The sequence below is a fragment of the Oncorhynchus gorbuscha genome, linkage group LG18 (genome assembly GCF_021184085.1).
Source record: "Oncorhynchus gorbuscha isolate QuinsamMale2020 ecotype Even-year linkage group LG18, OgorEven_v1.0, whole genome shotgun sequence".
Classification (NCBI taxonomy): Eukaryota; Metazoa; Chordata; class Actinopteri; order Salmoniformes; family Salmonidae; genus Oncorhynchus; species Oncorhynchus gorbuscha.
The window spans coordinates 54,343,744-54,370,637 of record NC_060190.1 but is presented as its reverse complement, the minus strand read 5'-3'; the positions used below and the strand labels follow the sequence as shown (position 1 = coordinate 54,370,637).

Here is a 26,894-nt window from a genome sequence, read left to right as displayed (position 1 = left end):
TTTACTACATGATATCTAATGTGTTATTTCGTAGTTTATCTATTCACTATGCTGTGCTTCAGATGCTGGTCAGTTCCCAAAATAATACGTTTGTTCTATTTCTGTATGGACTCAGTAGTAGCAACAGTTTATATTTTGCACGTTCTAATACTCCACTGATGTTGTTTCCTTGAAAATGTCTCTACGACCATAAGCAAACATTTGTGACTGTTATATGATCATGTCTAGGGTGGTATTGCTATAAATATGCTTTACATGACTAGAATACAATGTCAGAGTCCAATTGTTTTACATACGTGGGTCAGTTCATCAGGCAATGCTTGTTAATACACCTGCGTGCTTCAACACCTGCATTGCCTGCTATTTGGGGTTTTAGGCTGGGTTTCTGTACAGTACTTTGAGATATCAAAGTGATTTGATTAATACAGTAAACTGTATGCAGTTTTAAACTTTTTCAATAGCATATTAATCATTTGGTTTATTTAAGCCAAGATCAGATGTTGGATTTGATGAAAGGCCCAAAACAGCTGTAGGAATCATAATAAATTTAAATTTTCTTTGTGTGGGGTCTATAAAGAGATGCAAGTTTGTATGTGTGCCATGCTATGTGACATGATCAGGCTAGTGTTACCTGTTCAGGTAGACAAAGAAACAGTAACAACAATGACACAAACTAAATGTATAGGGCACACAGATATTTCTAACAGAGAAAGTAGGCATATTTACACATGCAGTATTGTATGAAAACAATCAGTCATTCAAAAAACAATAGCAAAAATACATCTTTCATCCATGTAACTGATGTTTCATGATGAACTGATTTATTAAGGACATTTAAAGGGCCTTGGGAATGTTGAACATGTTACTAGGGATTTTGTAGATATTTAAAGGCAGTGCTTCGCCACACAAAACCGACAGGTTATGTCTGTTTTTCGGATTTGATAAGATTAGTCTACCTGGTTCAACATTCTCAAAGACACAGTGCTGAGCCAGAACAGAAAAAAACTTTTAAACAACTACAATATAATGTTCGTCGTGATGGAAATTGTGACACACTACACTCTTAGAAAAAAAGGGTTACAAAACGGTTCTTTGGCTGTCCCATAGGAGAACTCTTTTTGGTTCAAGGTAGAACTCTCTGTGGAAAGGGTTCTACATGGAACCCAAAAGGGTTCTACCTTCAAAGGGTTTTCCTATGGGGACAGCTGAAGAACCCTTTTAGGTTCTAGATAGCACATTTTCTTCTAAGAGTGTAGGCCTACATAATTATGAAACAAACATATAGCAGCCCATCTCACACAACTATTATGATAGGCCTTGATAAAAGGCAACATGATTCAACTCTGATCTCTGCACTAGCCAATCACATTGATACCCATTTTAAAGCTGCCTATTAAAATCTCTTCAATGGTTGAAATAATCTCCATGTATCACTCTTTCTCCGCTTCTGTTACCCAGATGTCATTTTTTACCTCAAACAGGAGGTTCAAGCAAACGATCACACCAGATCATACAAGCGATACTTTAAACTACGATTACCCTTTTAATTCAAATGAGTCCATCTGAGATCTGAAAGACTAAGAATTCGAATATACTGTGCTTCATACATGAATTTGGAAACAGCAACACAAATGATCAATTTTGGTGATTTCTTGTTAATTTCTTGCAGCAATTATTGTTTTTGGAATGCAGTCTCAACCTGCTGTCCAGTCCCCCAAACTCAGTGTTTAGGCTCCTTCACTACCACCACTGAAACCTGTTAGAGGCCAGTGATCACAATCTCTTCTCTTCACATTACAGGCCTCGTCATTATCGTCATAGTCATCATCTTCATCATTGTCATCATCCTGGAAGTCAAGGGTTACATGGGGAAAGGTGAGGTGGGCTTGGATATTGAATTGTTGTTTAGTGTTAGAGTCTTGTATCCCCAGGTACACTATGAGGAGAGAGGGATTGGGAATGTGGTGATGATGGTGAGCAGGAGGAATGAAAATGGGGCGTTGGGGATGTAATTCAGAGCTCGTTCACATCTCAGTGTCAGCAACCGAGGTCTGGGTGGCAGGTTGGCCGTTGTTGGGTGGTGGCTGGCTTTCAGGAAACTCCCCATTGCTGGTGGGCTTCACCAGGGGCTCCTGTGACTGCAGAGGGGCCACAGACACCAGGGTGTTGGCCTGGTTCTCCTCATACACCTGAAAACCCTCTTCAGCCTATGGGCAGAGGAACCATAGAGATTCGATTAGAGGAACCTTGATGGTAGGTTGGGCTTGGCAATAAGTGTTATTGTGATACAGTACAGATTTAACTGAAGGAATAATATGTTTTGTATGTTGTTCAGAAAAGCAAACGTGTATATGTGTACGGAAGGGAAGGTAAAGTTGAAGGTGAAGCCTGATGACGAGAGGATTTAAAAGCAATCACTTTCTCCCTATGATGGAATTCAAACACGAATGGTGGAGTCAGAGAGTCGTGTCACTTTTGTCTGAGGAGGTCTTAACTATCTTGGTTGAGGTTAGGAATATTTGTGTCAATCAGATGAGGACATTGAGGTTTGTTTCTACGATGCCTATGATAAATGATTGTGAAAACAAGACCCACCCAATCTTCCCAGTAAACTGGGTCCTGTACACAGTATTAGTTTGCTATGGGTCTCTCTCACGTCAAGGCCACTCTGACTCACCAGTCTTGCTCCCTTGGGTGGTGGGCGGTGGGTTTTCAGGTAGTAGCCTGCGATGAGAAGAATAGCCAGGAGCAGTCCAGTGAGCAGCAGGGAGACCAGTACTAGTTTGGATTTCTTCCCCCAGCGGGGAACAGCCTCCTCAAAATCAATCTAGAGAGAAAAGGAGAGTAATACACATAATAATATAAGGAATTCAGGCTGTACTTTGAAGTTATACCCTATGTGAATTATAGTGGTATGTAATCTGCATTGTCTTGTTTTAGATGCTTTACTGACACTAGGAATAGCAGTGCCCCTGATGCATCCTTGGATCAGGCTATTTTACCCCCAGACTGTAGAGGATGGATGAATAGCAGTGCCCCTGATGCATCCTTGGATCAGGCTATTTTACCCCCAGACTGTAGAGGATGGATGAATAGCAGTGCCCCTGATGCATCCTTGGATCAGGCTATTTTACCCCCAGACTGTAGAGGATGGATGAATAGCAGTGCCCCTGATGCATCCTTGGATCAGGCTATTTACCCCCAGACAGTAGAGGATGGATGAATAGCAGTGCCCCTGATGCCTCCTTGGATCAGGCTATTTTACCCCCAGACTGTAGAGGATGGATGAATAGCAGTGCCCCTGATGCCTCCTTGGATCAGGCTATTTACCCCCAGACAGTAGAGGATGGATGAATAGCAGTGCCCCTGATGCCTCCTTGGATCAGGCTATTTTACCCCCAGACTGTAGAGGATGGATGAATAGCAGTGCCCCTGATGCCTCCTTGGATCAGGCTATTTACCCCCAGACAGTAGAGGATGGATGAATAGCAGTGCCCCTGATGCCTCCTTGGATCAGGCTATTTACCCCCAGACAGTAGAGGATGGATGAATAGCAGTGCCCCTGATGCCTCCTTGGATCTGGCTATTTTACCCCCAGACAGTAGAGGATGGATGAATAGCAGTGCCCCTAATGCCTCCTTGTATCAGGCTATTTTAGCCCAGACTGTAGAGGATGGATTTCAGGCTTTATGTGGCCTGGGCTAGCATAAAGTTCAAGAGATCCAACTGAGTGGAAAAAGGCCAGCATCTCCCTACACCAGTGTTCCCCAACTGGCAGCCCACAATTTTTTCAATTTTAATTATTGGACATAAAAGACTGTAAAAACACCAGCAAATCAGCTCGAACACATAATAGAGATATATCCCTTTTGTCTGAGGAGGTCTTAAGTATCTTGGCTGACGTTAGGAATGTTGATGTCAATCAGATAGGAGATTGAGGTTAGCTTATACGATAACTATGATGAATGATAGTGAAAAGAAGACACCAAAGGAAGGCAGTTCCACATGCTTCTCTCTAAACCAGCATTTGGGTGTGGCCCATATAAAGCTATTTCAGATTGTCATTTTTTATTTTAATTGTGGAACATAAAACACTTTAAAAACACCAGCAAATCCAAGTGATTTTCATTTGGGAAATCTGTTCCAAAGTATTCCCACGCATAATTGAGAGATATACAGTATGTGAGCAAGGTTTGAAATGATTATGTTTTAGTCAAATACTATCTGTTTGGGCTTCTTGCAGTCAATTTGCAGTCTACAAACGATTCGTAATTATGTTCCGGGCCCCTGACCATCCGCTCAAGAAAAAAAATCAGCCCCCGGCTGAATCTAGTAAATGATCCCTGCCCTACACCCCTTCAGACCAGAGCAGTATCTAAACACAAAGGTGCCATTGAACTAACTGGCCAACATAATGAGAAGATTGTGGACGGGTGCAGCTCACTTAACTGTTTAACGCGGCAGGGCAGAGTTAGGGGGGTTGTAGGGGTGGAGCACAGAGTATGTCCAGTGTCAAAGGGACAACCAGGTTGAATCATGAGAAGGAAACACCCATTCCTCATTCCCATTGGGAACACTCAACCCCATCTCCACCGGGAACATAAATGAATTCCAGCTGACAGCAAAGTGGGGATTCTTTTCTGTTTGTCATACAGCATCTTCCCGGCAGCTTGGAGCCATGAGTGAGGATTCCTGTCTGGTGGAGGAGTGTCTCACAGTGGTGTTTATCTCACAATGGTTAGATAAGGAGCCGAATCAGCATTGTGTCTCACCTACCACAGTGCACAAATTAAAGCATTTTTATTATGGGTGTGACAGCAATGGAGACTGATCATAATGCCTTTCTCATGAAGTGTATGTGGTGTGAATTATGTGAACGTCATATGTGTATGGGGAATTGGAATACTGAATCGAGAGAAGTGATACTCTACCTTGTCTTTAATGTTGTCATTGTTGAACTTCTCAGCCATTCCTTTTGCATCAGCTGTAAGTAGAGATGATGATTTGGTTAATGTTTTTTCAACACCAGACACTCAACAGAATAATCCCACATCATTAAAAAGGAGAAGAGGGAAGCAACCTTCTATGCATTGGCCAGAGATCAGGATTTCATTGGAGTTGTCCTCCTGGTAGACCTCCAGTTTACAGTCGTCTCCACACAGGTGCTCCAACACACTCTCAATTTTAGACCTGGTCTCCTCCTGTGGAAATATCAGTTGGATTAATAACAAAGCATGTGAATTTGGGGCTGAACCTGGTCATCCTAGTTAACAGAAATGTGTTCAAAAGGAAATGTGTTCAAACAGAAATGTGTTCACACAGAAATGTATTCAAACAGTAATGTGTTCACACAGAAATGAAATGTGTTCAAACAGAAATGTGTTCACACAGAAATGAAATGTGTTCACACAGAAATGAAATGTGTTCAAACAGAAATGTGTTCAAACAGAAATGTGTTCACACAGAAATGAAATGTGTTCAAACAGAAATGTGTTCACACAGAAATGAAATGTGTTCAAACAGAAATGTGTTCAAACAGAAATGTGTTCACACAGAAATGAAATGTGTTCACACAGAAATGAAATGTGTTCAAACAGAAATGTGTTCAAACAGAAATGTGTTCACACAGAAATGAAATGTGTTCAAACAGAAATGTGTTCAAACAGAAATGTGTTCACACAGAAATGAAATGTGTTCAAACAGAAATGTGTTCAAACAGAAATGTGTTCACACAGAAATGAAATGTGTTCACACAGAAATGAAATGTGTTCAAACAGAAATGTGTTCAAACAGAAATGTGTTCACACAGAAATGAAATGTGTTCAAACAGAAATGTGTTCACACAGAAATGAAATGTGTTCAAACAGAAATGAAATGTGTTCAAACAGAAATGTGTTCACACAGAAATGTGTTCAAACAGAAATGTGTTCAAACAGAAATGTGTTCACACAGAAATGAAATGTGTTCAAACAGAAATGAAATGTGTTCAAACAGAAATGTGTTCAAACAGAAATGTGTTCAAACAGAAATGTGTTCACACAGAAATGAAATGTGTTCAAACAGAAATGTGTTCACACAGAAATGAAATGTGTTCAATCAGAAATGAAATGTGTTCAAACAGAAATGTGTTCAAACAGAAATGTGTTCACACAGAAATGAAATGTGTTCAAACAGAAATGAAATGTGTTCAAACAGAAATGAAATGTGTTCAAACAGAAATGTGTTCAAACAGAAATGTGTTCACACAGAAATGTGTTCACACAGAAATGAAATGTGTAGACAGAAATTAAATGTGGTATACATTCTCATGAATACACAGTTTCAACTATGGGTCTTTGGAAATGTACACCACAAAAGGGCCACACCCCCCTCCCATATCCCTCTCCCTCAACCCAATAAATTATATCACAACCTTGCAATACTCCACCCTATTTAACATGGTCCAAAAACAGCCACTAGCACTCACAGACGGCTCTGCTCAAACCTTTGATCCCAGCCCCAGATAGGACAGCTGGCTTCTTTACAAAGCTAAGGAAACAGGATCGCTCTCAAGGCCTCATCTGCTACGGCACTCAGAGCATGTTCAATACAGTGCATGTACAGCACACAAATTCTCATCTTTAAGTTGAAAACCGTTTTATTCACGTCGTTCTCAGCTGTTTCTTGATCCCTGATGCAGTCTCTTGGGTCCTGCCCCTGATGCTTTATTGTCTTGTGTAGTCAGTGCATAGCATGGCGGGTTTTCTAACATTTTCAAGATGTTTCCATTCTATAATTTTTTTAAGTATTTAGTAATTTGTTTATAATTGAAAAATATATATTTAAAAACCCATCTACAGTATATATGATCCTCATATAATTGGAAACATACATGGATCTTCACAAATGGGATGTGGTGTCTAACCCAGATGAAGCCAATCAAGTCATAAAGCATAGCCTGGTGTAGGAGTGAGTGTGTCACTGATTACATGCCATGCTGCAGGGGGCTTTCCCATGCAGGCCTAGATGGAGAGGGGGGAGCTAAGTCCCATTCAAGACTCTTACACATTTTTTATTTATTTTACCTTTATATAACTAGGCAAGTCAGTTAAGAACAAATTCTTATTTTCAATGACGGCCTAGGAACAGTGGGTTAATTGCCTGTTCAGGGGCAGAACGACAGATTTGTACCTTGTCAGCTCGGGGATTTGAACTTGCAACCTTCCGGTTAGTCCAACGCTCTAACCACTAGGCTACCCTGCCGCCCCACATGCCTCTTGATGTGTGATATCACCAAGAACTCCATTATTTCAGGGCATTATTTAATACAATTTTATCTCGACTGAAATCAGCGGAGCTGGAGCTCCAGACGACAGGCAGCCTGGCAGACAGACACAGTTGAGGAAAGCGAGACGCCACTTCCCTTCACTTCCCTGGCCGGCACAGAGCGGAATTCCTGTTAGCCCAGCAGCCATTGCCCCAAGACGCTGAGGAATCCCTTTTGTACACACGCTCCAACAGTATCCCCACCACCGCCTTCCACCTTTCACACCAACAGTTTGAACACGTTCTTCCCTCTTCTTCTCTCCTGTAGGCATGTTTTGGGTTGTAACAAACTCTTTTTGCTCCCCCTCCTCACCTGGCAGGCATAACTAGGGAGGAGAAGGGCTGGTGTGTCACTAGCCTTCTTGTTCACTGCCCACGGGAGATTTTTTTTTAATCACTGTAGCTTAATGAATAGGAATTTCCTGCTTAGCTAATGTGCACTGGTCTGATAAGGGGCAAATTGAAAGTGGCAATTTGCTATGATTATGCCTCAGGAGTCGGTCATCTATAACATCTTACTCTGACTCTCAGCTTCCGCTAACGTTTTTAACCCTGAAACTACCCTCGATACAGTTTGAACTGAAGTGGACACTGCTGTGAGGGTTTCCTGTATGTCACATCCCGAAGAGTTGGCTTTACCTTTAGTGAGGTGTGTGTGTGTGTGTGTGTGTGTGTGTGTGTGTGTGTGTGTGTGTGTGTGTGTGTGTGTGTGTGTGTGTGTGTGTGTGTGTGTGTGTGTGTGTGTGTGTGTGTGTGTGTGTGTGTGTGTGTGTGTGTGTGTGTGTGTGTGTGTGTGTGTGTGTGTGTGTGTGTGTGTGTGTGTGTACATGTGGTGTGCTCATTACTTACACAGCTGGATGAGGCCTTGAGTTTCAGATTCACTGCATCTCTGTCTTGGACAGCTTCTTTATCAACACACATCACATCAGCCTGTAGAGAGACACCAGACCACTTCAGTTAGACTAGTGTGTGTATCGTTCATTCTGAACTTGGATTGGCGATTTGGATGGCATTGTCACTGAACTCGAGGCTCACCTCTGGGATGAGCACAGTGTCACTGGATTGGGAGGTCTGAAACTGCTGGGGAGCCTGGGTCTCCTGGTTGTCATCTGGGTCTGTGATTCCTGCTTCACCAGCCTCCACTGTGGCCTCCCCTATGTCTGTGGTCTCCACTATCCCCTTGGTGACTGGAGTTGCTGTGGTGTCATGTAAGAAGCCTGACAGATCCAGGCCAGGAATACTGGGGAATACAATGATCTGGACTTGGGGTTTATCTGCTTCTGAAAAGAAAAGAAAAGTCTCTTTCTTAGTGTTTTATGTCCAGTCAGAGGCATCATGACCATAGGGGGCACAGAGGCACGTGCCCCCTCAGATTTTATTATTATTTTTGTTGTTGTTGTTTCTCTGTAATACTACTAGCCACCTAGCAATTTTATGAAGTTGTCTTTAGCTAGGCCAGAAGTTCCCAATTTCCCAACCTCATAACTAGCTACCAAAAGCCATTTCAGGCTATCAAGCATAAAATAACCACCAGTCAGGAGGATACAGACAGTTGAAGTCGGAAGTTTATATACACCTTAGCCAACTACATTTAAACTCAGTTTGTCACAATTCCTGACATTTAATCAGTTTAAAAATTCCCAGTCTTATGTCAGTTAGGATCACCACTTTATTTTAAGAATGTGAAATGTCAGAATAATAATAGAGCGAATTATTTATTTCAGCTTTTACTTCCTTCATCACATTCCCAGTGGGTTAGATGTTTACATACACTCAATTAGTATTTTCTTGGTCTTGGCAATTTTCTTTTGATTTTCCCATGATGTCAAGCAAAGAGGCACTGAGTTCGAAGGTAGACCTTGAAATACTGTGCCTTGCGAAAGTATTCGGCCCCCTTGAACTTTGCGACCTTTTGCCACATTTCAGGCTTCAAACATAAAGATATAAAACTGTATTTTTTGTGAAGAATCAACAAGTGGGACACAATCATGAAGTGGAACGACATTTATTGGATAACTTTTTTAACAAATCAAAAACTGAAAAATTGGGCGTGCAAAATTATTCAGCCCCTTTACTTTCAGTGCAGCAAACTCTCTCCAGAAGTTCAGTGAGGATCTCTGAATGATCCAATGTTGACCTAAATGACTAATGATGATAAATACAATCCACCTGTGTGTAATCAAGTCTCCGTATAAATGCACCTGCACTGTGATAGTCTCAGAGGTCCATTAAAAGCGCAGAGAGCATCATGAAGAACAAGGAACACACCAGGCAGGTCCGATATACTGTTGTGAAGAAGTTTAAAGCTGGATTTGGATACAAAAAGATTTCCCAAGCTTTAAACATCCCAAGGAGCACTGTGCAAGCGATAATATTGAAATGGAAGGAGTATCAGACCACTGAAAATCTACCAAGACCTGGCCGTCCCTCTAAACTTTCAACTCATACAAGGAGAAGACTGATCAGAGATGCAGCCAAGAGGCCCATGATCACTCTGGATGAACTGCAGAGATCTACAGCTGAGGTGGGAGACTCTGTCCATAGGACAACAATCAGTCGTATATTGCACAAATTTGGCCTTTATGGAAGAGTGGCAAGGAGAAAGCCATTTCTTAAAGATATCCATAAAAAGTGTAGTTTAAAGTTTGCCACAAGCTACCTGGGAGACACACCAAACATGTGGAAGAAGGTGCTCTGGTCAAATGAAACCAAAATTGAACTTTTTGGCAACAATGCAAAACGTTATGTTTGGCGTAAAAGCAACACAGCTCATCACCCTGAACACACCATTTCCACTGTCAAACATGGTGGTGGCAGCATCATGGTTTGGGCCTGCTTTTCTTCAGCAGGGACAGGGAAGATGGTTAAAATTGATGGGAAGATGGATGGAGCCAAATACAGGACCATTCTGGAAGAAAACCTGATGGAGTCTGCAAAAGACCTGAGACTGGGACGGAGATTTGTCTTCCAACAAGACAATGATCCAAAACATAAAGCAAAATCTACAATGGAATGGTTAAAAAATAAACATATCCAGGTGTTAGAATGGCCAAGTCAAAGTCCAGACCTGAATCCAATCGAGAATCTGTGGAAAGAACTGAAAACTGCTGTTCACAAATGCTCTCCATCCAACCTCACTGAGCTCGAGCTGTTTTGCAAGGAGGAATGGGAAAAAATTTCAGTCTCTCGATGTGCAAAACTGATAGAGACATACCCCAAGCGACTTACAGCTGTAATCGCAGCAAAAGCTGGCACTACAAAGTATTAACTTAAGGGGGCTGAATAATTTTGCACGCCCAATTTTTCAGTTTTTGATTTGTTAAAAAAGTTTGAAATATCCAATAAATGTCTTTCCACTTTATGATTGTGTCCCACTTGATGTTGATTCTCCACAAAAAAATACAGTTTTATATCTTTATGTTTGAAGCCTGAAATGTGGCAAAAGGTCGCAAAGTTCAAGGGGGCCGAATACTTTCGCAAGGCAATGTACATCCACAGGCACACCTCCAATTGACTCAAATGATGTCAATTATCCTTTCAGAAGATTCTAAAGCCATGACATAATTTTCTGGAATTTTCCAAGCTGTTTAAAGGCACAGTCAACTTAGTGTATGTAAACTTCTGACCCACTGGAGTTGTGATACAGTGAATTTTAAGTGAAATAATCTTTCTGTAAACAATTGTTGGAAAAATGACTTGTGTCATGCACAAAGTACATGTCCTAACAGACTTGCCAAAACTATAGTTTGTTAACGAGAAATTTGTGGAGTGGTTGAAAAACGAGTTTTAATGACTTCAACCTGTGTGTAAACTTCTGACTTCAACTGTATGCTTAGATATGCAGAAACATATACATATTTTTAAATAGAATTAAACATAATGATTATGGCTCTAGATTGCAGGTGTTTGAAAAATGCAAAATTCTCCAACTTCGGGAGGGGGGGCAAGGACCACCCCCCAGACATCCTCATGTACTTTGTGTCCCCACAGATTTGAAGTGCATTGCGCCCCTGTGTCCACTTGATTTAAACGTTTATGACAAAAAGCTGATAGGATGAGCCTAGGACGGTATATTAATACAGCAACACCAATAGTGGCTCTGTGGAGATCATCTTCTAATGGATCCATTTCTTACCTTCATCTGCCGGTTGTGTGGTGTCAATGTCGTCTCCACGAATTAATTCAGCAACATCCACTGGCTGTGTGGGCCCAGTGACAACATCTGATTCACTCTCATCTTGTGCAACTACACCACCTGGAAGAGAACAACAAAGGGATAACTTGCACTATAACACTTGCATGCCAAACACATACTGTAGAAACCATGACAACTTTGTCACAGCAGTGATGTCCCTTTCTGAAAGAGTCTTCTACCTCACTAAGCTTAATAGCTGCTATTCTCATTGACACCAAGCTACATGGTCATTTGTCTGCACCTTTATATGACATTGTCTTTCCGAGCTATGTTCAACTGATCCCACACCTGTGTCCAGGTCTATAGCACCACATCAATAGACAGCATGTGTGAAAACTGACTTGACTTAGCACTTAGACTCACAGGACTAATAGCAATCCTGCCACACCCATATAGTCTGGTATTACTAGTGATCCCAGGGGGAGGAGATCTCATTGGCTGTGAATGTAATCTTGACTGAGGTGTTTGTGTTGGAGCTATGCAGTCCGTCTCTAATAGGTTCCAGGGCCTGACCTGAAATCAATTAGGCTCCATGCAGCACTAAGGAAGGGACTGTAATTAATAGCCCAACTGTGGGGTAACTCTTCAGCTCAGCCTGTGCAAATAAATGTTCTTGTCGCCTGCAAATTGGCCTGACCCCTGACACACTCCCGCTGGGATGGTGGGTACAAGCCCCCCAGGGGAAATCTCTCTCTGGTCTAATGACAGACATTATGGGAGCTATGCAGCAAGCACACTGGCTTTAATACATGGGCCTCTGGGTAATTTACTCTTTAAAGTCTTAGTATGTGCATCCATTTCCTCATACCTAGTTAGCTATGCAGCTGGACCGAGGAATGTGATTATTTCTTCCTCCTTCATAGCTACTTATGTAGATAAATATAATAACTGCAGACTTTCACACTCTCAAAAACAATCTTGTCATTTCTAAAACCTTGAAGAATTTGATATTTCAATGCTTAACTATCAGAAGACTGTAAAATCTTTCATTGTCAGGTGTCATGCAATAAGAGAGATGCCGCTCAATGCTAAGAGGGTAAGGATGTCTTCCCAGTGTGTGATTATAACACCCATTTATCCTCCACCAGGGTGAAGTCATACTGTGTATGCAAGTCTCTTGTTCCCGTATGTGCCTGTAAGTGGGTGCTTTGACTGGGCGTCTTGATAGACCACTGATACCCTTACTTGGCGATGGCCATGTCTTTTAGACTGATGGGCTTTGGTACTGACACCATCTCAGTCCCAGCTCTCAAATGCAAAGAAGTAATGGGAGAGCTGTGCCTCCCAACAACAGTTCAGCCTCATTAGTCAGTGGGATACACAACATCAAGTCATCTAGGTGAATTAAGTTTCCATCTAGCTAGCCTGTTAAACTGCCGAACGCCCTGCCGAAATATACTGCTGCTTTACTAAAACTGTTGGTGCACAGTGATGTCGAAATCATAATTTGATTAAGAAAATAGCCATAGTTCTACCTATCAGGCCCTCTGAGGTAAAAGCTTGTTTTACACAACGTGATGTGTCATTTTATCTTTTCAAGTACTGTAGTGGTGGGTTGAATCAAGTACAAAACTTATAATGTAGTTTGTCATATTATTTTCTAGTCTTGTCAGCAACTATATTTCATGTGAGCAGTGCTAATGCAGTGCATACCATACAGAGCAGTGTATGTTTAATAAACTAAACTGGGCAAAGATCTTGCTATGAAATATCTTAATAAGCTGTGCGCCTGACTCCCCTTTTCCTGAGATTGAACATGTTTACTGAGATAGTTATGGCAACGAAGAAAGCTCTGCAATCGTTTGCCCCCCCGTAGCCTTCTCCTCTAACACAACGGCATTACCTCATCCACGTGGCTTTGCCAAAATTCTGTGAATCTCATTAAGACTCTCTCCTCCCTCCCTGCCTTTTCCCCATGCAGTTACACAATGTCGTTTTCTGGTTAAACCCACAGAAGCTTTGTCCAAGACAGAACTGAATATTGCATAATTGGGCTGGGTTTGGATAAGCTACTGTATCACCAGGTTGGACATTTCCGACTGTCTTTCCACCCTGTTTACTTGTGGAATTTAACTTTTATAGTCAGTTGTTGCAGTATGATAAATGCAGTGTGTTGCATTGATTGGACTTGCTAAATCAGTATGAAGAGCAAGTGCCACAAGTGCAAAACATTCAGCGTGCCACGTAAACAGGTGGGTCAACAGTACTGAAGGAGGTCTCACACTGGTATACTTAGACTAGCAACTGTTGGTTATAGCTGTCACATGTGTTTTGTGACAATGGAATTGTGTTTACGAGCTACCTCTCTGTCATTGTAAATAATCTATGTGCATATTGCTACCAGCTCTGTATTAGGTACCTAACAGCCCAAAAAGCCAGCCAACCAGAGTCTATTTACCAAGAGTTTTCATCTGTATTTTTTGTAGCTTTCTATATACCACCACAAACTGAGTGAGGTTTTAGTACCAGCATCAATGAGCTGTATACGGCCTTAAGCAAACAGGAAAACGCTCCAGAGGCGGCGCTCCTAGTAGCCGAGGACTTCAATGCACCACTGACTCGGTCAATAAGAAAGTGGTCAGATGAAATAAGAAAGTGGTCAGATGAAGCAGATGTTAAGCTAAAGGACTGTTTTACCAGCACAGACTGGAATATGTTCTGGGATTCTTCCGATGTCATTGCGGAGTACACCACATCAGTCACTGGCTTCATCAATAAGTGACGTCATCCACACAGTGACGTACATAGATACCCCAACCAGAAGCCATGGATTACAGGCAACATCCACACTGAGCTAAACGGTAGAGCTTCTGATTTCAAGGAGTGGGACTCTTACCCGGAAGCTTTTAAGAAATTCCGCTATGCCCTCCAACAAACCATCAAACAACAAAAAGCGTCTATACAGGACTAAGATCGAATCGTACTACACCGCCTCCGACTCTCGTTGGATGCAAACTATTACAGACTACAAAGGGAAGCACAGCCCCGAGCTGCTCAGTGACACAAGCCTACCAGACGAGATAAATAACTTCTATGCTTGCTTTGAGGCAAGTAACACTGAAGCATGCATGAGAGCATCAGCTGTTCCGGCTGACTGTGTGATCACGCTCTCCATAGTCTATGTGAGTAAGACCTTTAAACAGGTCAACATTCACAAGGACGCATGGCCAGACGGATTACCAGGATGTGTACTCCGATCATGCGCTGACCAACTGGCAAGTGTCTTCACTGATATTTTCAACCTGTTCCTGACTGAGTCTGTAATACCAACATGTTTCAAGCAGACCACCATAGTCCCTGTAACCAACAACACCAAGATAACCTGCCTAAATAACTACCGACCCGTAGCACTCACGTCTGTAGCCATGAAGTGCTTTGAAAGGCTGGTCATGGCTCACAACTACACCATTATCTCAGAAACCCTAGACCCACTCCAATTTGCATACTGCCCCAACAGATCCACAGATGATGCAATCTCTATTGCACTCAACACTGCCTCTTCCCACCTGGACAAAAGGAACACCTATGTGAGAACGCTATTTATTGACTACAGCTCAGCGTTCAACACCATAGTGCCCACAAAATTCATCACTATGCTAAGGACCCTGGGACTAAACACCTCCCTCTGCAACTGGACCCTGGACTTCCTGACAGGCCGCCCCCAGGTAGCAAGGGTAGGTAATAACACATCCACCACGCTGACCCTCAACACGGGGGACCCTCAGGGGTTTATGCTCAGTCCCCTCCTGTACTCCCTGTTCACTCCCAATTACCTCGGTGCCCCCGCACATTGATTCTGTACTGGTACCCCCCTGTATACAGCCTCGCTATTGTTATTTTACTTATCTATTTTTTACTTAACTTCTTAAATCACTGTTTAAGGACTTTTAAGTAAGCATTTCACTGTAAGGTTGTTGTATTCAGCGCATGTGACGAATACAATTGTATTTTATTTGATAACACCTGATTGCTTAGTTTAAAACAGAGCCATACAGAGCATGTTGTTTATCAACCCGGCCAGCATGGCCATTAAAGCCTGATCAGCCTTAATCACTGTCTGACCAGCCATCAGTCATCAGCTAGGTGTTCTACACACAAACCCACTTAAAAATAATCTAACCTCAACATGGCAGCACTGGTGTAACCCAACTGCCCCACAAAGTCAGAATTTGGGCTCTCTGATAGTTGTCCATGGTTCTGAAATTGCAATGTCTATGTATCTTCCCGTCGATAGGCTGTCAGATAATTTGGTGCTAATGCTTGTAGTAGCCTATTGCTTTGCTTTAATGGATACATGCTTATTTATATTCGGTTGCCAAGCCTACTGCTCATATTAAGCCTAATGCTTATGTTTCACGAAGCTATAGAATGCTAGCTGGTGGCAAGAATGTACACTACCGTTGACAATTTTGGGGTCACTTAGAAATGTCCTTGTTTTCCATGAAAACATACATGAAATTAGTTACAAAATTAATAGGAAATATAGTCAAGATGTTGACAAGGTTATAAATTATGATTTATAATTGAAATAATAATTGTGTCCTTCAAACTTTGCTTTCGTTAAAGAATCCTCCATTTGCAGCAATTACAGCCTTGCAGACCTTTGGCATTCTAGTTGTCAATTTGTTGAAGTAATCTGAAAAGATTTCACCCCATGCTTCCTAAAGCAACTCCCACAAGTTGGATTGGCTTGATGGGCACTTCTTACGTACCATGCGGTCAAGCTGCTCCCACAACAGCTCAATAGGGTTGAGATCCTGTGACTGTGCTGGCCACTCCATTATAGACAGAATACCATCTAACTGCTTCTTCCCTAAATAGTTCTTGCATAGTTTGGAGCTGTGCTTTGGATCATTGTCCTGTTGTAGGAGGAAATTGGCTCAAATTTAGCACCTTCCGCAGGATATGGCATGACTTTGCAAAATGGAGTGAAAGCCTTCCTTCTTCAAGATCCCTTTAATCCTGTACAAATCTTCTACTTTACCACCACCAAAACACCCCCAGCCATCACATTGCCTCCACCATGCTTGACAGATGGCGTCAAGCACTCCTCCAGCATCTTTTCATTGTTTCTGCTCCTCACAAATGTTCTTCTTTGTGATCCGAACACCTCAAACCTAGATTCGTCTGTCCATACCACTTTTTTCCAATCTTCCTCTATCTAGTGTCTATGTTCTTTTGCACATTTTAATATTTTATTTTTATTGGCCAGTCTGAGATGGCTTTTTCTTTGCAACTGAAGCTGCCAGTTGAGGACTTGTGAGGCGTCTGTTTTTCAAACCAGATACTATAATGTACTTGCTCAGTTGTTGACTGGGGCCTCTCACTCCTCTTTCTATTCTGCTTAGAGACAGTTTGCTCTGTTCTGTGAAGGGAGTAGTATCCAGCGTTGTAAGAGATCTTCAGTTTTTTGGCAATTTCTCGCATGGAATAGCCTTAATTTCTCAGAACAAGAATAGACTGATGAGTTTTAGAAGAAAGGTCTTTGTTTTGGGCCAATTTGAGCCTGTAATGGAACCCAGAAATGCTGATGCTCCAGATACTCAAGTAGTCTAAAGAAGGCCAGTGTTATTGCTTCTTTAACCAGAACAACAGTTTTCAGCTGTGCTAACATAATTGCAAAAGGGTTTTCTATTGATCAATTCGCCTTTTAAATGATAAACTTGGATTAGCTAACACAACGTGCCATTGGAACACAGGAGCGATGGTTGCTGATAATGGGCCTCTGTATGCCTATGTAGATATTCCATTGAAAAAAATCAACTATTTCCAGCTACAATAGTCATTTACAACATTGACAATCTCTACACTGTATTTCTGATCAATTTGATGTTATTTTAATGGACAAAAAATGTGCTTCTCTTTCAAAAACAAGGACATTTCTAATTGATCCCAAACTTTTGAACTGTAGTGTATATACTTGTTGAGCAATTCAAGTGGGAAATTCAAACATTGCAGATTGTAAAGTGAATTTTCAATGAAACAGCATACTAATCAGTAACCAATAGATTTTTACATTTGTATATACAACTGTCCTGTAGGCCTATATTCATCATCGCCAGCACCACCCCAATATCAACATATGTGAAAATGGCAAGTTTCTATGTTTTGCAGTAAAAAATAATAGAGGAAGATAATGACATCATCAACCAATTAGTAGGAATTTAGTAGGCAATGCCTACTCATAATTGATTTAAATCACACAATGCACACCAGGGTAGCCTAGTGGTATGAGTACTGGGCCAGTAACTGAAAGGTTGCAAGATCAAATCCCTGAGCAGACAAGTAAAAATCTGTTGTTCTGCCGTCATTGAAAATAGGAAGTTGTTCTTAACTGACTTGCCTAGTTAAATAAAAGTTTAAAAAAATAATAATAATACACAACAACAAAAAATAATGTCACAGCAAACACTTATCTTCTTCTATTTTATTTTTTACTACAAAACTAATTTTCTCATGTGTTGATGATGGGTTGGTGCTGGAGATGATGAATATGAAGTCAAACGTTTTTTAAATGTCCCTTTAATGCCAAATAATACAATCAGTCCACTGTCAAAACAATAGCTTACTACGGATTGTTTCATTATGCAGACAATGCAGTCTAGCCTACTAGCCTATCTATAGCTATATACAGTATTTAGATGGTAGAGTGTAAATATAAATGGAAACATGCTCCAGGTGAAACCTATGATCCTTTATAGATGTATCTTGTTAAAACCACTTCAATCAGTGTAGATGAAGGAGACAGGTTAAATACATATTTTTAAGCCTTGAGACAATTGAGACGGATTGTGTGTATGTGTGCCATTGAAAGGGTGAATGACAAAATACTTAAGTGCCTTTGAACGGGGTATGGTAGTAGGTGCCAGGTGCACCGGTTTGAGTGTGTCTGCAACACTACTGGGTTTTTCATGCTCAACAGTTTCCCATGTGTATCAAGAATGGTCCACCACCCAAAGGACATCCAGCCAACTTGACACGACTGTGGGAAGCATTGGAGAACATGGGCCAACATCCCTGTGGAATGCTTTGGCACCTTGTAGAGTGCATACTCTGACAAATTGAGGCTCTTCTTGGGGAAAAAGGGGTGTAACTCAACATTAGTGTATATTACAGATTGGAACTCGGACTCCACGCTGACGAGGCTATCCGCCTCTTCACTCGTACGTTTACCCGTGTTCATAGAAGGGGTGTTGCGCTCATGAGCGGGGGTGTGTCTCTGGCAGTCATCAGCTTGATTTTCAGGGAGAGGAGGAGAAGAAGCAGTGAGTTCCTCTCACTTGAGGAACTGAGGGGAGGAAGAAGAGGAGAAGCAAGGCCACTGTTATTGGCGTGCCCGGGCAGTGAGGTCTCTGTCAGGACTGTTAGGCTGCTAGCTTCCACCTGCTATGGTGTTTCGTCAGTCAAGGATGAGGTGGTGGTAGCTTTACTGATGTAAGTACATTCAGTAAGTTGGCACGAGCTTGATCAGATAAAGCTGCTTTTTTTTTGTGCACCACTTTGTTCTTGCCTTTACTTATCCATCTTGAAAAACAAACTCACTCCCCATCATCCGAGTCTGACCTGATTCACCTAACTGGTTTTTAAAACTTTGATAGCCAATTAGACCGAGGCGGGCTGCTGCTGGCGCCGCTGGGAAATAGGCTAATTAAGATCCATGAAAACTAGTCTGACTAGCTCATCTTCTACCCATGTAGATGTAGACAACACAAAACACTTTGCTTGCTTCATGTGGAAACTAAAAGGCAGGGTTACTGTCAAAAGTATTTATTTAAAAAAAAACATAGGTGTGAGACGACGGCACCTGAGGCCCCAGAGCTCACCCCCCCCCTCCCCACACCCTCAATGTCCCTCCATGGGGTTTTACGCTATGCCAGTACATAGCAGTCATCTCATGGCAAGGAACCTTTGAATACCATTTAGCTTCATTTTGATTAGCTTTTTAAGGGCTCCATGTTTCATGACATTATATGGCTGTTAATGTTAATTTCAGGCAACTGGTGGTGCAGTATGAACGATTTGACATAGTTGTTAATCATCACCGATGATCCTCACTATATGGGAATGGGGAAGTGTAAATAACTTTTAGCATAGCTGTGGAGCACACACTAGGGCCAGTATGTAGTCATCCCCTTTGGTTTGTGTTGTAATGGATACAGTGGGGTCTTGTGGGGTGAGCTGCCAGGTCGCTAAGAGCAGGAGGTTAGCAATCAGACAGAACACTTCCTCTGATTCTCACAGGATGACCTCTCCTTTGCCCTCTACCCAGGAACCACAGCTATAGCTAACCTGTCTATGATTTACTGCATCCATTCCTTATATTGAGACCCCTTTTGTCTCTCTACCCCTCTCTTTATTCTTCTTACCTATTCTTTATGTGCTGCAAGGAGCACTAATGTGAAGCCCTGAACCACGTCACTTAAACCCCTCAGCCCCCCCGGCCTTTATAGCCACTCCGCTCCAGATGTTATTCCACCGGCCTCGACTACCCTTTACTCTGAGATTTTCCCAGCAGATGGTAAGATTGACAGGTCTGGATATCCTCCGGCTTACATTCGTCTCAAGGGAGTTCTGAATGGGGGAATGCCGGCAGCAGCAGCAGCCTTGGAGGAGAACAAGCCAGCTTAACGTATAGGCAACCCCCCATCTGTTCCACCCACCACCTCCAGTTGTGGACTTCTTATCCCCAGGATCTACAGAGGTGAGAAGTATATGCATTCACCAGGCGCATCCCTCCCATGCAACGCAACACGTCATGCCCACAGTCAGAGCTGGATAGTGACCCTGTCTTCCCATGGCCAGCAACATACAACCAGACTGGCCCATACAGTAGGCTACTCCTCTCTGCTGCTAGAGGGGCAGGGGCAGAGTAGGCTTTGGTCTGTGACACAGGGCTTAGTGAGATGATAATGGTCTGCAGGCACGAGTGGACCACAATTCTCACGTAGTGTGCAATGGTAACCACGTGAGATAGTGTTTGCACAAGGAGAGCCAAACACGCAAACTCTAAAACAAACTGTCTCATTAATCTTCAAATTCCACAAATAAAATGCTGCTTTAGCCAAAACCTTTTTTTCCACTGTCTATAAAGCTAAATTCACATATTTAAAATAAGGGAGTCTCCTCTATACAAGACAGGTTTTATCAACTGGACTGACATATCTATTTTCTTTGCATCAGCGATATACGTTTGGAATGTTCCTCACATATCCTCCAACAGGATATGTGTGAAGGGTGGCTCAGTGAGGAATGGGAGGGGTGTGTGGGAGAAGGGGCACCGGGTGACCCTGCGTGTCAGACCCTCATTATAACCCACCCATGTCTGTCATAACACCCCTCTGACAACCTCCATGTATAGTTGTCTGTACACAGTGCCACCAAAGCACAAAGCCAGGGTAACATTCTCAGGAAACTATTTATTTTCTTCCACGGTGATCATAAGGTTAGGCTCTCCCTCTCTTTTGTGTTCGGTATTGAAGTCCTGTTCTCACTAATAGTTACAATGCTGAATGAAACCTCACTCTACTGGCAATTCTAGCCACTTAGATTTCTCTTGTGTATGATTCTATAGTACAACACTCCTAGTACAACTGAGGAATTTGCGTCTGAAAGTGCCACTTTTAGTGGCTGAGGAATGGGACATTGGACCTCAGTCCCTTGGGAGGTGAACACAGTATTGCAACTCTAGACTCCTGACCTGCTCTCTTAAACTCTGTCTCTGTCACAGAACCAGCCCAGCCCTCTTTTCCCTGGCATTAAACCCAGAAAGAGGATGGAGGATCTCATGTTTTTAATCAAGCTCCAGTGCTGATCCCATGGCTCATCCCACCCTGGGGCTACGACAACCAGGTTCTGGGGACTTCAGTCAGAAGGTCTCATCCCACCCTGGGGCTACGACAACCAGGTTCTGGGGACTTCAGTCAGAAGCTCTCATCCCACCCTGGGGCTACGACAGCCAGGTTCTGGGGACTTCAGTCAGGAGCTCTCATCCCACCCTGGGGCTACGACAGCCAGGTTCTGGGGACTTCAGTCAGGAGCTCTCATCCCACCCTGGGGCTACGACAGCCAGGTTCTGGGGACTTCAGTCAGAAGCTCTCATCCCACCCTGGGGCTATGACAGCCAAGTGCTGGGGACTTCAGTCAGGACTCATCTGTTTCTACTTGTGTATGTATTTCACTGTACAGATTGTCTGTTACAGGTTCACTGCTGTATACATTACCTTAACTGTTCCTGTCTGGGAGGAGTAAATCAGTAAAAGTTTGGACATTGATTCAGTTCAGAGAGAATCACAAGGAGATTTCAAATCTCCTGCAGACAAATTACTACCATGCCTCTGGAGGTGGTATTGAATAACAGCCATGTCCAGACTAAACTAGACAATATCAAGACACTAATCTGGAAACGTAGACTGGCCCTCAACCATAAACAGAATGCTTTTCTATTTAGAATGATACATTTCTTATCTAATGTTAAGTGTCCATGTTTATTCTGCTTATCACCACAGATAGTAAAGGAAAGACACGTCCACTCTCCCACACAAAGATTGTTTCACAAAGTTAGAAACAACTATAAAACAGACTACAAAAAGGTAATGATCAACTTGAAACAGTGTGATTTAGCAATCTTACAGAAACAAATATTTATTTATCCTTTATTTAACGAGTTAAGTCAGTTAAGAACACATTCTTATTTACAATGACGGACTACCCCGGCCCAACCCAGACAGTGCTGGGCCAGTTGTGCACCTTCCTATGGGACTCCCAATCACAGCCAGATGTGATGCAGCCTGGATTCAAACCAGGTACGGTAGTGATGCATCTTGCACTGAGATGTAGTACCTTAGACCGCTGTGCCACTCGGGAGCCCAAAGAGGATGACATGTCCTTCTACAGGCCTTATAAGATACAAAATAAATGTTCCTGTTCCACAGGTGCTGGACTTGGACTGGGTTTTCAGCCCTGGACATAATGGTATTTACTTTATGAGAGGAGTGGCTTCTTTGTTGGACATGTTCCTGTGTGAGTGTTCAGTAGATGTTGCTAAAACAATATCTATGATTCACATAATTGCAGGTCCTGAGGTCAGGTTGAGTTCCCTCAAACTAGTAAGCCTCCTAAAACCAGGGACAAGCATATGGCTTAAATCCTTTGTAGTCTGTTTATAAACACAACCTCTCGAAATTTTTGAAACTTCACTTGAGAACACTAGGTTGTTCTACTCTAATTGTGATTCATGCATGCGGCAGGTAGACTAGTGGTTGGGCCAGTAACTGAAAAGTTGCTGGTTTGAATCCCCGAGCTGACTTGGTGAAAAATCTGTCAATGTGCCATTGAGCAAGGCACTTAACCCTGGTTTCTCTGGATAAGAGTGTCCGCTAAATTACTCAAATGTAAAATTACTCTCATCATGTGATGCTGAAATTAGATCCATTTATACTCTGTTTTGTTAAGTTTAACTTTTAGGGGTGACTTTAAAAAGTTACAATTGCATTAACTTTTGAGTGCCAAAGTATGTTAGTAGTTCCCCTCATTCTGCTGTTTGGCTATAGCTCTTGAATCCATTCTCCAAACCCATCTCTGAAAAGCCCCTCCACCTTAACTACGATACTGCAGCTATGCCAACATCTGTCTTTTAGCTCTGACTTAATCCACAGTACTACAGTAATTCTGCACAGTGCTTACATAATACAGCCCTCTCCCAGATGTCTAAAGTTGACCGGAGCATCCGGATATAAAACAAATGGTATACAGTAAGTTGGACTTTGTTAGAAAGCAGAAGTACTTGTCTCTTCTCAGGAAATAGACTTTAAGGAAACTATAGACTGTTTTGTTGTTTTCCCTCCTTTTCTCCCTCTTGCTTCTCCCGTTGCTTTACCACCTCTTGCTCCCATGCATTCTCCCTCCTACTGTTTAGGATAACTGTGAGGCATTCTGCTACCATTCATTTTTGTCAGCTAGCTTGGCATGGTGTTGTGATGTCCAGCTTTTCATTGAATGGTAAATTATATTAAACATGTGTCCACACAATCGTCAGATTCAAGATTCTCTTAAGATATGTGGAAACATAACATTTTTACTCTTCAACATTAATCTACATGCATGTGTTCCACAGATCATAGCAGAACCAGCTGCCTTCAATTTATAGGAATAGATGTGTGCTGCCAATACCAATTACATCATTTATAATAAATATAATAAACATTGCATTACTTTCAGATTAAGCAATTTACTATGTCAATATTTCTTCCCACGCCACAGCAAAAGACTAATGCAATTAGTGAGAACATAAATAACTGTTGTTGTTGCAATGTTAATTGATGTGCATTTTTTTTTTACCTTTATTTAACTAGGCAAATCAGTTAAGAACAAATTCTTATTTTAAATGACGGCCTAGGATCAGCAGGTTAACTGCCTGTTCAGGGGCAAAATGACAGATTTGTACCTTGTCAGCTCGGGGATTTGAACTTGCAACCTTCCGGTTACTAGTCCAACGCTCGAACCACTAGCCTAGCCTGCTGCCCCAGTTGGGTGTTGCTGGCAGAACAAATACAAATGTTTTGAGTTAACTTTTTGGGCTCCCAAGTGGCACAGTGGTCTAAGACACTGCATCTCAGTGCTAAGAAATGTCACTACAGATAACCTGGTTTGAATCAACACTGTAGTCTCTTCTGGAAATGTGTTAGATCAGAAGGAGATGGCAAGAAAAACCTCCCAGTCTTGTACTTAACCCTCTCACCAGGCATGTGGCCAGTGTTTATGGTCCAGATAATAGCTGCTATTCTGCCAAGACCAGTCGACACTCTAGGTGAACACAAAGAGAGTCTCTAATTGACATAATTTTACCCCTGGGTGCCTTGTTACGGCCCCTGCTGTATCAACACAAGCACAACTCCCACCCACATTTTATACCCAAAAGTTCCTCACTCAACTTCCACCCTCCCCTCCCACCCCATACATCCACACACAACCATCTGTTAATTATAAACACACACAGCTCTCCCAGCTATAGTAGAACATTGGCATATCGTCAATGAAATAGCAGATATTGCAGTACAGCAAGTCAGACCCGCGGCCTTGAAAGGGTCACATTGTTGAGAAGTAGTACAATTTGGAGAGAGCATTCCCATAGGCAATAAATAGGTGTAGGTTGTGCATGCAAGATTCAGCTACATGATGACTGCAGGTTTCATATTCAAATTGGCCCCTTGTTTGCTACGTTATGCTACAAAGTAACTTTACCCTTTCAGAATCATAGGGGGGGGGTTCCATGAAGTTATCCTGCATTTATAAATTATTACACACTGCTAAACCATGGGTTTATTTTCATGAAAGTGAAAATCATGTTGATACCGTAGTATAAAGTTGATAACGTGAACATCTCTGTGTTCAGCCTGAGACAACCCCTAAACCCCACCCCTGACCGCTCCCATGCTTTCTTTCAAGTTCAGCTTGAGGAGTCTGGATGTATGAGATTTTACTTACCGTGAAAGAGGGTGGTGATGAGAAGCAAAGTGAATGCCAGCATTTTGTGGGTCTCATTCATTCTCTGTGTGGATGCTGCTACTGCCATTCTCCTCCTGTTTGTGTGAGCGTCCAGGGTGTGTGAGTGAGAGAGAAGGGGAGCACCAGTGGACCAGACCAGTTTAGGATTTCCTCTTACCGTGAGTGGGATGGGCCGGATAAAGTGCCGCTTGTGCTCTGGCACTTTTATATGGCTGCCCTCCCTCGCTGAGGCCCAACTCCACACCCCTTCTCTCACTGGTTACTTTAATCCTTCCTCTGTGGCCCCGCCTTACTGGGTGGATGGGGGGAGAGAAAGAGCATGGCAGAAGGAGGGAAAAAAAGAAAGAATAAAATAATGGACTTGTGTTGGGATTCTAAACTTGTGTTTGGTATATAGTTGAATGTAGTTTGAAAATAGTTCTGCAGAAATCTTCCAATATTTCTGAGTAGTTTTATTTTGTTGACATGTATTATATAGATAATGTTGGTTAATTAATAACTTCAAAGTTACAATGCCTGTCATAAAAGGAAACATCTAGCATCATCAGTGGCTATAACGTAACATATATTGTTCATAGTGGAGATGTTCACAGTTAGAGTCTGATTCTGTTGTGGACTCCTGAAAGGCTTTGGAGGGAAGCAGTCACTCTGCAAACAATGGAAGGTATTAGAGGACAATAGACTGTGGGCCATTTGTCTGTAATGGGCTTATGCAGATGCCGTAAGGTAAGGTAAGCTTTAAGGTGCTAGCTGAAACAGTGGCGTGATCCTCTTCTTATGCTAAAGAACTTAAATCCATCCCAGCAAGTTTTAGCTGCCGATGTCCCCATCCAGGCCATCAATCAACACCAACCAATCCGATTTTGTCAGCAGCACAACAGGGCCAAGCACTGCTGGAGATGCCTCAAGCTTTCACACCCATACAGGGTACACAACACTCCTCTCCCTCCCCTTGTGGATCTTTGGTTTACTGTTAGTTCTTCTCCTCTGTTCTTATATACAATGCACATCCAACATCTGGAACCACTGTTAGAGGTATGCTAAATGACTTGTAAAAAGCTCCAATCCCCTCCCCTCCCCCAAAGGCAGTCGAAGCCAACTGGAGTTTTTAAGACCTTCCTATACATTTTTCTTTTTGTTTTTGAAAAACCAGGCCTGTAACATGATACCGAAGGTCCCCTGTCCCTGCTTTGACCTCCATCCCCCTCTCTACCATCACCCCATTTCCTCCCTCTCAGCCATCCCCCCTACCCAAACCCACATTAGTAACATTCAATGAAAAACAATGGGGCACTGAGGTGGGTAGTTGGCCTCTCGCTGCTTCTTAGCCTGAGCTTTGCCCTCGTCCCGGGGGGCTGCATTGGATGGGGCAGCATGGGTAACTGGGTATATTGGGATACAGCTGGGGGACAGCGTCCATGTCACAGAAGTAAAACATTCACTACTGTTAGATAGAGGCATTCACTGGCTGCTGGGTTTCCATTGACTCATGACTTCATCTCAGATGACCGTAAATGCACAGAATACTCTTTTTCCTCTGTGAAAGGGCAATGGGAAGTGCCAGGGCAAATTCCTCTATCTGTTTCTGTTTCTCTCTCTCGCTCGCTCTCTCTAGCTGTCTCTCTCTCTGTAGCTGTCTCTCTCTCTAGCTGTCTGTCTCTCTAGCTGTCTCTCTCTCTAGCTGTCTCTCTCTCTCTAGCTGTCTCGCTCTCTAGCTGTCTCTCGCTCTTTCTGTCTCTCGCTCTCTCTGTTCTCTATCCCTCCCTCTCAATTAAATTCAAAGGGCTATATTGGGATGGGAAACGTATGTTTACATTGCCAAAGAAAATGGAATAGACAATAGACAAAAGGGAAATAAACAATCAACAAACATTACACTAACAAAAGTTTT

The 26,894-nt window shown here is 42.5% G+C and overlaps 1 protein-coding gene across 2 annotated transcripts; it reads right to left on the bottom strand.

Annotated features, from left to right (window-relative positions):
- Positions 1–664: 664 nt before the first annotated feature.
- Positions 665–25,169, bottom strand: si:ch211-286o17.1. 2 transcript variants are annotated; one of them, XM_046311742.1, is made up of 8 exons: positions 24,983–25,169; positions 11,441–11,560; positions 8,341–8,585; positions 8,155–8,235; positions 5,081–5,201; positions 4,932–4,984; positions 2,678–2,827; positions 665–2,207 (listed from the first exon to the last, which is right to left on the bottom strand). In XM_046311742.1, exons 1-8 carry the CDS (start codon positions 25,068–25,070, stop codon positions 2,025–2,027), a joined length of 1,041 nt encoding a protein of 346 aa, XP_046167698.1. In that variant the 5' UTR covers positions 25,071–25,169; the 3' UTR covers positions 665–2,024. The 2 variants fall into 2 exon arrangements, with proteins under 2 accessions (XP_046167698.1, XP_046167699.1); XM_046311743.1 differs by having other exon boundaries at positions 8,341–8,582.
- Positions 25,170–26,894: the final 1,725 nt, after the last annotated feature.